We start from the raw sequence: 17,298 nt of genomic DNA, 5'->3' as shown, positions 1-17,298 counted from the left end.
TATCAATACTTCATTATGCAGCGCCTCCATAACATTGTCTCAGGCCTCCCGGACCACCAGGGTGACCTGGCTAAGGTCTTCGTCAAGGAGGCGATGCAAGTTGCTGTCCAGCAGTTGTCCACTGCCCGACATCATGTGGACACAGACTCGAGGGCCTTGGTCGGTGCCGTCTCCCTCCAGAGGCCCGCCTGGTTACAAAACTGTAACTTCCCGGAGGAGATGAAGAGGTGAATAGAGGAAATGCCCTTCGACGGGTCCAGGCTTTTCCACTTGAGGACTGACCACAAGCTAAAGAAACTCCATGAGTCTCGCATGACGGCACAGAGGATGGAGCTACAGACCCAGACCAGGTGTAAGTGGTCATGGACCCATCCATCTTACAGGCAATCATACCAGCCTTGACAGCAGCCCCAACACCGGCAGCAGCAACAGCAACGCTGCCGTCAACAGCCTCCGCAACGATATCAGCAGGGCCGTCGTCGTTTCGATGAAGATAGGAGACAGCATTGATGGGACGGGCGAACCACTCCTCTGATTCCTTCCATACTCACCCCACTCTCATCTGGTGACCAGCTGAAAAGCCGACTCCCCATTTGGAAGTCCATCACATCTGATCGGTGGGTATTGTCCATCATACAGCATGGCTGTCGGATAGAATTTGACATCGTTCCTCCATCGAGTCCGATCTGGTTTACATCATGCTCACCAGTATTGCTCAATGAAGTCCAACAACTTCTTCGTAAAGGAGCGATTCGACAAGTGGCCCTGGCTGACGGACCTCACGGATTCTGTTCCAGATATTGTACGGTCCTGAAGCGGGATGGTGGTCTGCATCCGATCTTGGACTTAAGCAATCTGATTCGATTTATCGCAACAAAAAAGTTTCGAATGACCACCCTTCAAAATATTCTGCCGCTGCTAAGGAAAGAGGATTGGTTCGCCTCATTGGATTTGAAGGACACTTATTTCCACATTCCCATTGACCCGAATCATAGGCGCTTCCTTCGTTTTGCTGTTGCATTCCAATTATTCGAATTTACAGTTTTGCCTTTCGGACTGGCTACCGCTCCGAGAGTGTTCACCAAATGTATGGCCCGTGTCTGCGCTTTCCTACGCCTCCAAGGGGTACAAATTTACCCTTACCTTGACGACTGGTTGCTGGTGTCCCTATCTAGGGAAGGACTTCTCGCATCTATCCGTACGACATGTGCCTTATTAAACGATCTGGGACTATGCATTAATACTGAGAAATCTTCTCTTCTTCCAGCACAGACTATTACCTTCATTGGAGCCCGTTTGGATTCTACGGTGGGAAAAGCCTTCCTTCCTTGGGACAGACAACAGACTCTTGCTCACCACATCCATCAAATGTGACGAGATGGCACGGTTCGGGCAAAGCCCATCCAGAGACTTCTGGGGCATATGGCTTCCTCAGTTGCTGTGGTCCCACACGCCAGACTTCGACTTCGTCCTTTACAACTCCTGTTCAACAAGATGTTCCATCCACAGAAGGATCCACCATCAAAGTTGATTCGAATTCCATCCTCTGTGCTCCATTCTCTACTCTGGTGGTCAGTTCCAGCCAACCTGACTGTTGGGGTTCCATTCAGACCCCGATGCCCTTCGGTAACCCTCGGTACCAATGCATCTCTCCTAGGATGGGGAGCAGTATGCTCCGACCTATACACTCAAGGCACGTGGAATCATCAAGAATCCAAGAATCATATCAACTTCCTGGAACTCCTGACTGTATTCAAGGTCCTGAGTTCTTTTGAGGACGTTCTCCGACATCGAGTCATTCAGATAACTTCGGACAATATAGCCACCATCTTTTATCTGAACAAGCAAGGCGGAACAAAGTCACCGACTCTGGCCAGACTCTCAATGAAAATCTGGGATTGGTGCCTCCCGAGAGACATTACGCTGATGGCAGTCCATCTCGCTGGTACGGACAATGTGGAAGCGGATCTTCTCAGCAGACGCATGCTCATCTCTCAGGAATGGGAACTAGATCCTTGGACGTGCGACCATCTCTTCAGTCTCTGGGGGTTTCCCGATGTGGACTTATTCGCCACCCAACAGAACAAGGTGTGCGATGTTTTCTGTTCGAGAGCGGGAATCGGGCATGGATCCCTACGGGATGCCTTCATGATCCCCTGGAGCAATCTGAACTTTTACACCTTTCCCCCGATTCCTCTTATTTTGAGAGTGATAGCGAAGATAGTACACAATCGGTCCACAGGGTTACTGATTACCCCTTGGTGGCCACACCAACCTTGGTTTTCGACACTGCTCGACATCTCCTGCGGAGAATACCTTCACCTTCCACTGCTTCCGTACCTCGCCATCCAGATCTACTGTCATTGAACTTAACAGTGTGGCGAATCTGATAACTAACATTGCGCTATCGGTATCGATGGCATCTGCAAGTGGTTCGAATCCTGCCCCCGGATCCGGTGAGTTCAGCACTTCTTCTTCTTCTTCACTTGTTCCTCCCGCGTCATCGGATCCAAGCAACGCCCCGTCGGACCCAACAGCCTTTCTTCCGGATATTCAGCACATCTTTGATTCTGCATTAAAACCGTCTACATGGAAGTCCTACGCAGCCAAATGGCGACGATTTTTGACCTCTGCCGAGTCTCGTTCGTTTTCTCCATATGCTGCATCTATACATCAAATCCTTCAGTTCCTATTAAAACTGCATCAGTCTGGACTGAAGCCGTCTTCCATTTTATTTATTTATTTATTTATTTATTTATTAAAACATTTCTATGCCGCCCCATTCGCCGAAGCCTCGGGGCGGCTCACAACATAAAGTTAAAATACAAAAAATAACAATATAAAATAAGTGGCCCTGGCCAGATAAAATAAGTCGCCCTGGCCATTAAAGTGTACACGGCAGCAATCACCTATCATCGTGGCTTAGTGACAGATCACCCATCTTCTCTCAACCTATTATAAAGAGATTTCTGAAGGGACTTCATAATCTTAACCCATCAATCAGACCAGTGATGCCTACCTGGAGTCTCTCCGTAGTCTTACAAGCGCTTATGAGAGCTCCCTTCAAACACTTAGCAACAGTCGATTTACGCCTTGTTTCCTGGAAGACAGCGTTTCTTGTGGCGGTTACTTCAGCTCGAAGGGCTAGTGAGCTCTGCGCTCTCCGCATAGATCCTCCTCACCTGAATTTTCACAGAGAAACAGTTGTCTTGTGATTAAATCCATCTTTTCTTCCTAAGGTAGCCTCCTCTTTTCATATGGGACAAGACATTGTCTTACCTGCCTTTTTTCCATCCCCGATGACTCCGTTAGAAAGATCGTTGCACTCACTTGACGTTCGGTGCTGCCTAGCCTTCTATAGGTCGAGGACTGAGTCTATTCAACGCTCAAATAAACTCTTCGTCAAATACTCCACTCAAGATCAAGGCGCCCCAGTCACTCCTCAGAGGCTTTCCAAGTGGATAGTCCATACAATTACCCTAGCTTATCAGCTAGCTTGTATTGACTTACCTACAGTTCCTTGAAGCCACTCGACTAGGGCTGTCGCTACCTCCTCTGCCTTCGCGTCAGGAGTCCCAATTGATGACGTATGCAGAGCAGCTACTTGGGCAACTCCTTCCACTTTCGCTAAGCATTATCGCCAAGATGTTCGTGCTAGGCAAGACTGCTCCTTTGGCAGGGCCGTTCTTTCATCTGTTCTTCGTTGAGGACACCTCCCCTCCTCCAATAATGGTAAACTTGTTAATCTACCCATATGTGTGATGCACAGAGGCCACGACAAAGAAAAGCAGGTTGCTTACCTGTAACTGATGTTCTTCGAGTGGCCATCTGTGCAGTCACACAACCCACCCGCCGGCCCCGCTCGGTGTTGTTGAGTGGACATATTCATTGGTACTGAATGTCCCCTTTTTTATGGTACCGATATCGTTTATAGTAGGGATATTTTTTTTTCCACATGGGGCGAACGTTCGGTCTTCAAAGACTGAACAAAATGGCGGACACGCCGCTCTTTATAGGCTATAGGGGGAGGGGGAGCGGAGCTTTCCCGCCAAAAAACTGTTAGCTTTCAATCTTCTGGCCAAAGGCATTGCGCAGGCGCAACACCCATATGTGTGACTGCACAGATGGCCACTCGAAGAACATCAGTTACAGGTAAGCAACCTGCTTTTCATGGGTCGGGCCAACGACATGTTGAGACAGCCCCATGGCTGCCATGGAGGCCATGAAGTCCTGAGCTGCCCCAGTCAGAACCGTCTCAGCATGGAGATTGAAGTCCCCCAGGACCAACATCCTGGGAGTCTTCAACACCAAATCTGAGACAATCTCCGTCAGCTCAGGCAGGGAGTCTGTTGGGCAGAAGGGTGCACAGTACACCAACAGAATCCTCAGTCTGTCTCGGTTGTCCAACACCAAGTAGAGGCACTCTAGACCCGGCCTTGAGAGGACAGGAAGCCCCGTGAGGGAAAAAGAGGCTCGATAAACCAAAGCGACCCCCCCCCTCCAGGCGTGGTCGGTGCTGGATCAGATACCCGGGCGGGCACAGTTGAGAGAGGGAGACATCCCCCTCCTCACCTGCCCAGGTCTCTGTAATGCAAGCCAGGTCGGCCCCCACATCCACAGTCAAGTCATGGATGAGGGAAGATTTATTGTGGACCGACCTGACATTAAGCAGCAGCACCGACAGGCCCGGGGGGCGGTTGACTGGACTACCTGGAACCCTCAGGCTGGGGGAATAACCAGAAGGGGGAACAGGCGCTAGCCATCTGTTCCTCCTTCTTCTACGCGGACACGTTAGACCCCCCCAACGCCATAACGTCCATTGTCCATGACCACCCCAGTGGCAGCGCCCATGCGCTCCCCAGGCAACCCCATATTCATAGCTGAGAATAACTCCATTAAAAATAAAAGCTAAAACTCATTAAAAACACCTAAAAACAACTTAAACCCCCCCGCCCCAAACATCCCAGTCCAAGTAACAATTCCACCCACCAGCCGACAACAGAGCCCCTGGCCAGCCCAGCCCCCGCACAGCCCCCAAACGGCGGTGACCGCCCTTTGGCCGTTGCCCTTCGGCCGCTGGCCCCGGCTGCGACCGGCAAGATAAGCCGGCAGCCGTCCCTGCGCCCCACCCCCAATCAGGCATGGCTCTCACCCAGAGCCGGTGGGGTGGAGAAGCAGGGCGGGCGCACGGCACTCGCCGGCCGCCAAGATGGCGGCATCCTCCCCGGCGGCAGTGTCGTCGACCGGCCTGGCGTCCTCCGGCCCCGGTGGGTCCAGCGGTGGCCGCGGGGAGCAGTGTCAGCTGTCCCCTAGGGCCTGGTGGAGCGCCCCCAATGTTCCCTGGCTTGACGGTGGCAGCAGCACGGCGGCAGATGGTGGAGGGAGGGGGCAGGAGAGAAAGGCCCAGTTCCATGAGAAAGCCACATTAAAATGCTTGGGATGTGCATTTGACTAAACATGGAGAAGATTGCACAGTTAATCCCCAGAAGACACAGTATTAATTTTTACTGCTAAACTGGAGCTATAGCCATGTGAAGTTTCAGCTAAATCCCAAATGCGACAAGCATAACTTGGTTTTACTGGAGGCTGGATAATTGGGGTGGATTAATGATTTATTTTGCACATCATGACCAAGTATGCATTAAACAATCCATAGTTAGTCAGGGCCACACAGGAACAGGTGAACTGCCTCTTGTCGAATCCATTTCCAATTTGTAAAAATATTTTGCATTTTTGGAAATGGAAACCCAGAACTCCAGCTTGTTAAACGGGAAACAATCCAGAGTTTTAAGCGATGGATTGTAGTTAGATTAAAACTATGCATTATTTCCCCCTCAGTAACTGAATTCTAAGTTTGTGTGTCATGATGAATAACCCAAGAATGTCCAGGGATTGTTTACAAAAGAATGAATCAAGTGAAAATAGTAAGTGAGCAGGTGTCAGCTTGCTTGCTCCTGACAACCCATGAGTTGTCTGTTATGTGTAAACCAAGTCACTGAGTGAGCAAATCTGTATTGATTTTATGGCATACTTGTAGTTTTTTTCAGAATTATAGCAACCTTCCTGGTGATTTACCTGCTTTGATTGGTATACCAGTTACGGCCATTCCTAGATAGGGTCAGCCTGGTCACAGTGAACAGACCACACTGTTTTAATAAATATTCTACACCACCTTGGTATTTATCAATGAACAGCAATAAATAAATATTCTATTAAACAAAATAGAATTCCTTTCAAATATATGTATCCTTTGAAAGTTACATTTTGCAGGTTTAATGGTAGAGCAGGATACAGAATCTGGTAACAAAATCACACAGGGGTTAGAATTCTTGGTAATAATACATTCAATGTACACTCATGTTATCTTGTTTCTAGGTACATAGAATCTATGCCAAAGACCCTTGGAGACTTGTACTACAGTCTGGGGACACAGATTCCTCCAAAGCTGGCCTCTGTCCTTCCAGCAGATTTCTTCAGTGATGATTCCCGAAGTCAGGAGAGCCAAACTCCATCCCTTCCTGCTTCCACAGCCTCTGTTCCACTTTCCAGAACAGCTGCCTTGAGCACCGAGACTGATCAGCTGGAAGAGCTGCGTACTAGATCTGCCAAGAAAAGGTGGTTGCACTTAAGAGAAAAGGAGTAAATGGCACTGAATTTAAATTAGACTATGGGATGGGAAGGGGGTATATTTACTTGTGAATGATCTACATTTAGGTTTTCAATGAATCAGTGTGAGGCAGATGTATTTAACACTGATATACTATTTTTCATCCTATTAGATTTCAGAGCAACATGCAACATAAAACAGCACCCATAAAAGATGAAATTTTTGGAGAATTTCATACATATGCAAAGTAGAAATTCACTGATTTTCAAACTGTCTTTTACAGAGTGCTGGGTTTTTTTGAAAATTAAGCAAATACCTGCAAGATAACACAAGTAGTGGTGGATAAGCTTTCCTGAAAGCCAGTTTGCTTTCCACTGCTGGCCTTCCCACATCAGTTTGCATGTGTGTGTGTGAGGGTACACTTTTAAGGTGTACGCTAGGGCCCAACAGACTTAGCATCTAAACCAGATTTCCTAAAACTCATCCCACAAGTTTTCTGAAATTCTAGTGCCTGGGTTTCCATGGGAGATACACAGATAGGCTGATGTGGTAAGTATAAAACTGTGAATATCTCTGGGTTCCTTCCAGTATCTCTGACTCCATCTTTATAATCTAAATTTATTTAGCAACAATTATTTTCTAGTGTTATGTATAAACAAAAACAGCTTACAGAATCCAGACCCAGTGGGTTTACAGCTAACAGTGGAACAGCCTGAGGAAATCATGTGAGAAAGTCAGTTCAGTGCATTTTTTTAAAAGTCACATTTGTTTCAGGGTGGCTTCTCAAAAGGTTTTTAAAAGAATCATAACCCAAATGTAACGCCTTCCATGCACTATTGTTAAAGTTTTGTCTTGTGCTTCTAGAAAAAGTACGCTAGCCAGACACCGAAGTGTGACAGAATCATCACAGAACTTACGCCAAATAGAGATTCCTCAGATACCCAGAAACCGTACTCAAAAGGTAAGCCTTTTTCTGGGGTGCAAATTGTTTGTAGCCTTGAAAGGTTTGTAGCCTTTTCAATTGTTTGAAAAAAACCCTGAAATGATCAGGCCAAAATATGTGCAGCAGTGAGTGAGACGGTGTAACTTGGTGTCCTGCAATAGCAGGGGGTTGGACCTGATGGCCTTCATGGCCCCTTCCAACATTACTCTTCTATGATCCTATGTCCTTGCTTGCCTGTTATAAATGGAACAGTCATTTTGAGATTGTGGTGATAAGCTGTTTTACATGTAAGGAAGATCCACTTATTTGATTTTCAGTGGACTCTGAAAATCATCTTTCCATAAAAATGGCTTTCAGCAACAGTTATCCAACTGAGATTTATAACAAGTGTAATTTTGCAGTCTTTTCAATACTACATTTTAATCTTCAGGACAACTTTCATGCATCTCTTGATGTGAAATCAGTACCAGCTGCACAGAAAATGGCAGTGCAAGGTAGGGATCCTTATCTTCATGAGGATGCAAGGTACCAGGTGGTTCCAGAGTGGAACCTTTTTTTCTTTTAAAGAGTTTCTTGTAAAATGTTTTTCACTCTCCCAAAGTTAACTTAGAGGAAGCTTATTTGACATGTGTCCATGCATTAAAAATTACTTAAGAACTGAAGGATGCAACTCTCCATGCTCCCAGATGGTTTGGAATAACTTAGTTTTACAGTGTCCTCCTGTTTTAATCCAGCAAGACTGTGAACTTCTATAATTATTCTCTCTATCTGCCAGAAGTGTTCTGCCCATATACACATGGATTCATTTTTGTAAACTGTATTTAGTGAAAAACTGAAACATGAATGCATAGAAATATATCACTGGCATTTTTTTAATTTTTAAGAGTGACATTCTCATTGCATTCTGCAAAACTTGGTTCAAACAGCACTGTGTGTATGTTCTGTGTAGCACATACTCATATAATGTCAGCTTCCCATATTTTCTCAGTAGCTGAGTAAATCTGACATTTCTAAAGAAACTCTTCCTGTGAGCAGACTGATAGGTTTTTAAACTACTTGTAAAGGTCTTGTTTTTGCTGCATTAGTTTTTATTTCTCCATTTAAACAATTCCTTCTCTTTGCCTTCCTGATGCTTTTGGAAGTGACAAAAGTACGAAGGAACCTCTTCAACAAGGCAGTGATTTCTCCAAGCAAAAGATCCCTCACAAAGATTCCTCGGAGCCAGTCAGTATCGGCTGTGGAAGGCCTAAAATGCAACCAATCTAACAAGGGTACCAGAGGTGAGAGATGCTCTGGTGCTTTGCTGGTTAGTCTTGTTATTCCTTATTCCATATGTCTTAACTAATTCTGAGTCATGTATTGATTGCCTTTTCCTTTAAAACAGGCATGCTCACCACACAGTGTTTCTTTCCCAAAGAAGCTCCTCACCTGAAGCAAACATTTTGCTATTTTACACTTAGTGAAGATGAAAGCCTAAACAGTTGCTGTAGGTCTTCATATAATGCAGTTAAGGCAATGTGTGAATGTATAGGGCAGGGGTCGGCAACCTTAAGCACTCAGAGCCATTTGGACCCGTTTCCCACAGAAAACACAAAACCCCTTTGACATCTAAAATGAACATAACACTGCATATATCGTTTTTTACCTTGATGCCAGGTATAAAAAAAACTATAGTGTTTTTTTATACATCCAGATATTATATATCTCCATCTGGATATTTTTCAGCAAAGGCTGTGTGTTTATTCTGGAAATGTCTTGCAACATTCGACTTTTTGTTGTTTGCCATTTTCTCACCACATATTAAGCATACTGGTAAACCAGTCTCGTCAGCAGTGAAAGCAAATGAATCTGCCCACCTACCATTAAACGTTCTGTTTTCTTTTGAAACTTTTCTTTTCTTGCATTTATCCATGGTTGGCTTACCGGGGTCGAAACACTCAATAAATTGCGTGCCGGTGGGTGTCGCACATTGGCAGTTGTGACACATATTTTGAGCAACGGAGCCGCAGCAGAGGGATGAAAGAGCCACATGCGGCTCTGGAGCCGCAGGTTGCTGACCCCTGGTATAGGGTGTGCCTAGGGAGGTTCCTGTGGCTGGAGATGGACATCAGCCTCTAAGCAAGGTGCAGGGAGATGTTACTGTTCCTGCAGAGTTGCATACAGGTCCAGAAGTCTCATGAGAGATGTGGGAAATTCACAACTCAAGGCTTCTTAGGTAGGATGAGTGGAAGAAAGGAAAACGTGTAGAAGGCTAGGCAATGCTGCTGCAGTAGAAGGAAGCATGTGACAGCTAGGCCTGAAGAGACGGCTTGTAGTGCTTAGAACAAGCAAGACGTTGACAGGTGGACAGATGACACACCTGGTCCCTTCCTTCAGTTCTGGGTTGGAAGCAGGGAAGACCTATGTGTTGTCAGGAGTTCCTGCCCCAGAACAATGGTCCGTCCATCCCCTGTCCCCGTTAAAGTGCTGTGACAGGAAAGTGTGGGAGTCAACTACATTTGGCGGTGACTGTTACAACATGGAAAAAAGGAAACCAGTTGTAAAGCAGATTTAATTGTGAAGGACTACTTTCTCAACATTAAATTATTGAGTATATAGCCACTTGGCGTGCTCAGCACAAACGATTGTGCAGGCTTGCTGCCTGGTAAAGCTTTGTTTATGTAATGCACATCCTGCATTTCTGCCCAAAGGAGGTGCTCGAGGCAGCTATTAAAGATCAGATTAGAAACAAAAGCACAGTTTAGAACATAGCGATAAAATATATACATTGCATCCAACCACCTACCCCACCCCTTCAGCAGCTGAACAGCTGAAATGCCAAAGGTCTGCTTCAAGAGAAACATCTTTGCTTTACTTTTCAGGCAGTCACAGGCTATTGACCAAGAGGGTGGCAGAAACACCGCTGCACAAGCAGATCTCCAATAGACTGCTGCACAAGCAGATCTCCAATAGACTGCTGCAAAAGCAGATTACAGGCCGGTGAGTGAAGGCTGCTTATTGATGTTACTTGCTAGAAAGTGGAACACTTTTAAAGCCCAGAGTCTAGAGTCTTTGTTGCCACTCTGCTGAATCTAAAATACTCTTCTTCACAGGTCTTCAGATCCTGGATCTGAAATTGGGGTTGTAGAAGAATCTCCTGAAAGAAACATAACCTGTAGGTATTGATATGACTTGGGCCCCCTGTTTGCATGTGTCTTTATTATTGTACTTGTTTGTTTCAATCAATCTTAAAACCACATTTTAGATTAGATTATCCTTCCCAGGAGGAATACAGTAAAACGCCATCCTTAGATCACAAAAAGCATTAAAAAGTCACCATATGAATTTTATATACCATTATTATTATTATTATTATTATTATTATTATTATTACATTTTATACTGCCTATAGCCAAAGCTCTCTAGGCAGTTGACAGCAATAGACTCATACACTCAAGTCACCCATCCCACTTCTGCCCAGGCCTGACCCTGCTTAGCTTCCAAGATTAGGCAGGATCAGGCACTTCAGGCTACATGGAAGCTATCTCATTGCCTCAGCACATTGCTTTCTGGACTATTGACAGATAGCTAAACATTAAAACAGCAAAGCATATGCAAGGATACAAGCAGCCCAACTATAACACAAAATAGATAATATGTAAAACCACTGCAACCAATTTAAAAACACATCTCAATCAACAATTAAAATAACACAAGAAGAAAAAGATTTCGCTAGTACCAAAATGTATAAAGGATCAACGCCAGGTGCACCTTTCCTGAAGATTTGATTCCATAACTGGGGCACAGCTACCAAAAAGGCCCTTTCCCCTGTAGCCAACCTGCTTGCTTCCTTTAGCGGTGACTCTTGGAGAAGGACCTCCATCAAGGATCTTAATGTCCAGATAAGGGAAGAGGCATTCCTCAAGATATCCAGGTTCTAAGCCATTTAGGGCTTTAGACATTACTATGAGCACCTCGAAGCAGGCCTGGACTTCAGTTGGTGGCTGGTGTAATCGATATTGAACAGGGCTTATTTGTTCATATTGGTCTGTCCCAGCCAATCGAAGGATGGCCCTGTTCTGCACCAAGTTTCCATACCATTTTCAAGGGCAGCCCCACATACTGTACATTGCAGGAATCTAAACACAAGATTACGAGTGTGTGGAGCACCATTGCATGAATGACTTCGAAATGTGGATGGTGGCGGTCACTTGACTGTAACTGAGGTTCTTTTGACAATGGAAGAGAAGATGGCCAGACTTAGTATCACTTCTGGTCTGGCCTGGATGCCAGCAGTGAACTACCTGTCAGATTATGATTGTGGATGTCAGAAGGATCTTTGCTGAATTTTAAGTAATGTGTTTTGGGAGTTTGATTCTAGTCTTTTAGCAGTCATACAGACTGATACTGGGTGGGTGTAAGTGTAAGCCCAACTTGACTCCTCCCTGTCCCTTTATTCTGGCTTATTCATAGGTGGTTTAAGAAGAAGCCCATGGGTCAGGCAGCTGCTGCTGGATAGAATACTGTATTCTGAGCAAGTAGAAGCCCCATGTGATCAAGATAGTCTAACAGGTATGAAGGCAAGGGAGCATTTGATGCTTTAGGATTCACAGAATTATGTGAAGCCTCTCTTCACCAAATAGATAGATATTAGATATTAACCAACACCTTAAGAAGGATGCTCAAGTTTCAGACAAAATATGGCTTTTTTGTCAAGGTTGGTCAAAATTTTAGACAAGAATTGTTGTCTGGTCAAAACGAAGCAATTTGGATGGGGTTCATTCTAGTTTGGAGATTCTGGTTCATTGCCCATACATTCTAAGATCTTTGAAAAGAACCTCAGATTATCTCACCAACCTGTAGAGGAGAGGATTGTCTCTCAAGTGCCCTGGTCTTAATTCTAGTTAATTTTCTTCCTTTTAGAGGCCTAGCAGTTTATTATAGTCGTATAGTAAGTCGGAGACTCTGGGTCTCCACTGAACAGGAGGGGAGAATGGGTAAGCTGCCCTGAATTCCTTGAAAGGAAAAAGGGGCAGGGTATAAGTACAATAAATAACAATAAAGTCTGGAAAACAGGAAGGTGAGGGGGGCACTTCAAAAAAGCGAAGTTGGGGGGCAACTATACTATTTCCCTGCATGTTTCTTTCAGCAGAAGATTCATCCCCAAACAGCCTTAGTGGTCTGAGTGGTTGCCATATATAGGCAGAAGGAGAAATTAAGCAGCCCCTGCTTGATGGTTCCTTGGCTAGAAAGCACATCCTCCCCTCACATTGTCACCATTCAGAAGAGCCACACATTTCCTGACCTAAGGCTCCATCCAGCTGCATATCCCAGGCAGCCATGTACTAGCTAGAACTATTTTGCTCTTGGCTACTAGTGTGGCTGCACTGAAGTCTTCCTCATATTGTAACCTGAGATACAAAATGCAGCAAGCTTTTTAGAGCCAGTAGACTTTCGGTCCTACTGGCTGGAGGATACAGCTATTCCTGCCTGTCATTGCCAGTCTAAATGGCCACGTTTTTGTTTATAGGCGTGGTGTCTCCTCCTGCAAAGAAAGCCATCCAGTCCCCTAAAAGCCTTCTCTTTGGAGCAGTTGTTGATGTGCTCAGTATTGAGGAGATGGGCTCATCCAAAACAAGAAGAAAATCCTTGGCTTCTAGCAAGCTTGTTTACCAGGTAAAATTGTTATCCTGATATGTCTGTCTCTGCTGTATCTACCTGTGTCTGGTCTACCCGCCTTCTCAGGAGTCATTTCTAACATATAGCTTAAAATGTGCAATGTCTTTAATTAGTGATTTAATTGCTACACAATGTATTGCTGTTCTATTCCTGCTTGGAAACTGTGGTCCCTTTTCCTTCTTTTACAGACACCAAGAAAAAATCCTATTCAGTTTTCCCAGAGACTAAGTCCCTCCAACAATATTCTGAGAAGATCTCCACGGATTCAAGGGAAGTTAGAGCAGACACCTCAGAAAACCTCAGCCTTAAAGCATGCTCCAGCTACGCATTTGGAAGATCTCTCTTCCCCTTGTAGACAGAAGAACAATTCCTGGCCCAAATCCACTGAAAAGGAAGATCCTCTGACAGAGAAGAAAAAGTGTTCTTCCCCTTCCAAGGTTGCCAAGCTACAGACTTTAGCAAAGCAGGCAAGAAACGAAGCACTCGATGATGTATTTGTTTCATCTGCAGGCAGTTCTGATTCAGTAGGTGCTTTGTCTATAACAGCTTCTCCATTTCCATTAAGTTCCAGTGGAATGTCATTCTCACAGCTGCAGTCTCCAAGACGCTCCTTGAGAATTGCCCAGAAAATGGTTTCTCCAACTCCTGCTCAGAGGCACTCTCTTGAGGCAAAAAGACTCTCATACCAGGAGCTTTCATCATTGGAGTCAGACTCTGTGTTATCAGAAGTAACACCCACAGTCTTTGGAGGTACACATTCAGAGCTGTTGTCAAGCCCAAAGAGTGCAAAAACATTTTCTCTACAAGCTGATTCTGCTTTGCTACTTGACGTTAACTCTCCACCTTGTAATTCATCCTTAATTGCAGTAGCAACATGTACTCTCCCCTCTCCTGAGACTCAAATACTAAGCAAGCAGTCTTGTACACCCAAAAAGTCTCCTTTGACAGGTCAGAATGCCACAAATATCTCCCCAGCAAAAGCCGTCAGATCTTCCTGCATGCCCAAAGAGCACTTAAACCTGTACCGAAGTAATGAATGTCAGTATAGGAACAATGCCAGTCTTTCTGCTAAAACCAATGCATTCTGCAAACCTGAGAATACAGAAGGAATGACCTTGATGCAGGATATACAAACAACGCAACAAACAAGAGCAATAACTCCAACTAAAAGAAGAGGATTAGAAAGACACCCATCTCCTAAATTTTCCCCTGAAGAGCATGTGCTTATCCCAGATGCAGTAGTGGTGTGTGAGCAGTTGGAGACCCCCTGCCTAGTCAAGAGGTCCTTCATAGGTAGCTTTCCAGTAGAACAAGGCTCAGGGACTTCACAAAATAGGATTTTGCCAGCAGAGGCAGCCAAGGGTTTGCAGCACCCACTCTTCCAGAGCCCTCTTGGACAGAACCAGCCTTCCTGGCTTCCAGCCCCAAAGTCCGGCACTTCCGCATATGCATTGCGTTGCACCCCAGAGAGAAAGCAGCGGGAAGCTGCAGCGCGACTAGGCAACCCTGAGAACAAGGCCACGTGCAGCACCCCCAGGACTATTCACACACAGCCATTGCCAGTTAGTCCACCAACCTATGAAGTTGAACTAGAGATGCAAGCTTCTGGCCTGCCAAAGCTCCGCATCAAAAAGGTTGCTTCTGGATCAACTCTGGAACTGCAGTCTCATGCAGAGCCTGGAAAACCCAAAGGAGAGGAAAATGATCCTGCTCTGGGGGATCTTTCTGTGACCTGGTGTGGTAAGCACTCAGCGAAACCAGAACCTGCCTCCAGCTCACCCTCCTGTATTCGCTCAGCCCACAGTAGTCCTGGGAAGTTTGGAGGGAATGGCCAGACCTACATATGCCAGTCATACACTCCAACACATTGCGCCTCTTCTATTGCTTCCCCATCCCAGAGCAATGCTGGCACACACTGCACACCTTCTCCAAAGCATAAAGGAAGGATTACCCCTGAAGCGATCAAAGACTGGCCGCGAAAGAAAAGAGCTGCTATTAGTTGCAGCAGAAGTGACAAACAGGGAGATGCCCCTGGAGATGCAGGGGAAATAAGAGCTTCTGCCTTCTTTAATAGCAATAAAGCACTGCTCTTGGGGGAATTTGAACTTGAAGGAGTCTACAAACTTCAAGACCAGTCACCTAGCAGTAACGTAGAGCCCAGTGGTGATGAGAGCATCTGCAGAAATACTTCTGGATTGAAGTTCAGGAAAAGGGCCTTTGAGCACCTGTCTCCAGAGGAGGAAACAAGCCAGGAAGTAAAAAGGTCCTTCAGAAAGAGAGCACACTCCGGTTTAGCTCCCTACTCAACAGAACTTCTGAGCATCAGTAAGGGGGAAGTGTCCTCAAACAGGACCATCCTGGAGGAGGAGGAGATCTTCAGTTTTTCAGGTATCTTTGGATTAAGATCAGGTATTGAGAGGGAATGGGGGAGCTTAATAAAAATAGAAAGTGGGATAAAAGGGCCAGACAAAATGTGCCCCCCCCCCCAGGAAAAAACATTGTCCCTAGGATTTGCCCATACTCCACAACTGGCTCAATATTTTTCCCTGCAAGAACATGTGATTGACTGTGGCTTAATAGACATGCCATTCTGAGAAGGGCATTAAAGCAGTTGGCCTCCAATATCTCTGCGCTTTAATTCTATTAATACAGTAAATAGGAGTTAGGAGTGGTCTTACACACAAATTTTGCATTGTCCCCTAGTTATGCAACACGGCCAAGGATTTCCATAAGAAACAAAGGCCCTTTCTCCTCATCAAGCTCACTTGGAATTCCTGGAATGTTACATGCCCTGCCTTTACTTTCTTCTTCAGTGGCCTTGTTTTCCCTCCTTCAGGTCTGACTCCACCCAAGTCTTTAGGAAAGAGCACCATTTCTGCTAGTGGTCTTCTTGCCCTAACACAGTCTCCACTGCTCTGTCACACCTCATCCACGAGGAAGCGTTCCACAGGTAAAAGCTTACAAGGTATTTTAAGCAACTGAGTAGTGCCAAAGAGAAGACTGGACTGGGGGGAAAATAATGAACCAGTGACGGATAGTGGATATGCTCTTATTAAAGGTTCACTGTGAAGGCACACAATATATTTGGGAACTGTATTGCTTAACAGGCTTCTGCTCCTGCTTTCAAAAGAAAATATCTGAAGTATCCTAGTCCAGCTTACTGTCAGAGGGATGACACAGAAAATGTCTGAAGGAGGGGAAAGAAAACCACATTAGTTGTTACTTACTCTTAGATACAAAAGCTTTCCTAAAAACCAGCTGGAATGGGGCTCAGTTTGAGGAGGAGCTAGAAGTTGCTGATGGAATGGCCGTGCTTCCCTCCTCTCCTGCAGCAGGCTGATGATGCAACCACAGCTGGGTGGGGTTTTTTGTCAGCCCTTTATTTTCTGTGTTCTTGTGGCAAATTTCTGCAGTTCAGCAACTTACCTGTACCTTTCATACACTCTGCTGCCCACACAGGAGATGACTCTGAAGTGTCTGCAGCTGTAAATGAAGACTTCTCCCCGTTTCAGAGGGCAGTGGCCTCCAGACAGCGTTCCATTAGCAGGACCTACTCACGGAAAAGGCTGCTTTGCTGAACTGTGAAACAAAACTGAGGGAACTCTTCTTCGGAGGTGTTTCATGCCTATTTTAAAATCAAAACTAAGGGCCAACCACAAAAGCAGCATGTCTTGCTCATGAATTCACAGTTGGATCCAGTCACAGGAAACATTTTGCTCAGCATCAGAACCAGAAAAAAGTGGAACTATGCTGCAGCCAATGGCAGAAAGTTGCCCTTGGCCTTTTAAGTAGGACTGAGGTTTCAACAGATGAGGAGGTAAATGATTGAGAACATAACCACTTTTAAATATTTCTTTTGTAAAATAAATTTTGCTTTGATAAGTTTGTTAAAAGAATTGAAAGGATTACTGTTTATGCTGGCTACAGTCTCTTGCTTACACACTACTTAAAAACCATTTCTGCAATAACACTTGAAACATACAGAATCACATTTTTACTTTAGAATTCATATTAACTCAAAATGCTAAAGTTTACTGAATGTAAACACTATCTTCTAAAGTTGTCTTTAGTTAGTACAGAGAGAAAGATA

General features: G+C 45.2%; 1 protein-coding gene across 1 annotated transcript in view; it reads left to right on the top strand.

Annotated features, from left to right (window-relative positions):
- Positions 1-17,049, top strand: part of TICRR (TOPBP1 interacting checkpoint and replication regulator) — a 39,596-nt gene extending 22,547 nt beyond the window's left edge. Inside the window, 13 exon segments of the mRNA XM_044438549.1 lie at positions 6,376-6,618; positions 7,472-7,568; positions 7,981-8,044; positions 8,636-8,830; positions 10,412-10,529; positions 10,643-10,704; positions 12,003-12,101; positions 13,060-13,205; positions 13,397-13,958; positions 14,157-15,596; positions 16,045-16,158; positions 16,668-16,977; positions 17,026-17,049. Of these exon segments, the coding sequence (XP_044294484.1) occupies positions 6,376-6,618; positions 7,472-7,568; positions 7,981-8,044; positions 8,636-8,830; positions 10,412-10,529; positions 10,643-10,704; positions 12,003-12,101; positions 13,060-13,205; positions 13,397-13,958; positions 14,157-15,596; positions 16,045-16,158; positions 16,668-16,786 (3,259 nt within the window). The 3' untranslated portion in view covers positions 16,787-16,977; positions 17,026-17,049.
- The last annotated feature ends 249 nt before the right edge of the window (positions 17,050-17,298 follow it).

Source organism: Varanus komodoensis, unplaced genomic scaffold (assembly GCF_004798865.1).
Source record: "Varanus komodoensis strain SLA01 unplaced genomic scaffold, ASM479886v1 scaffold33, whole genome shotgun sequence".
Classification (NCBI taxonomy): Eukaryota; Metazoa; Chordata; class Lepidosauria; order Squamata; family Varanidae; genus Varanus; species Varanus komodoensis.
The sequence above is the reverse complement of the archived record's forward strand: the minus strand, read 5'-3'. Positions and strand labels throughout refer to the sequence as shown.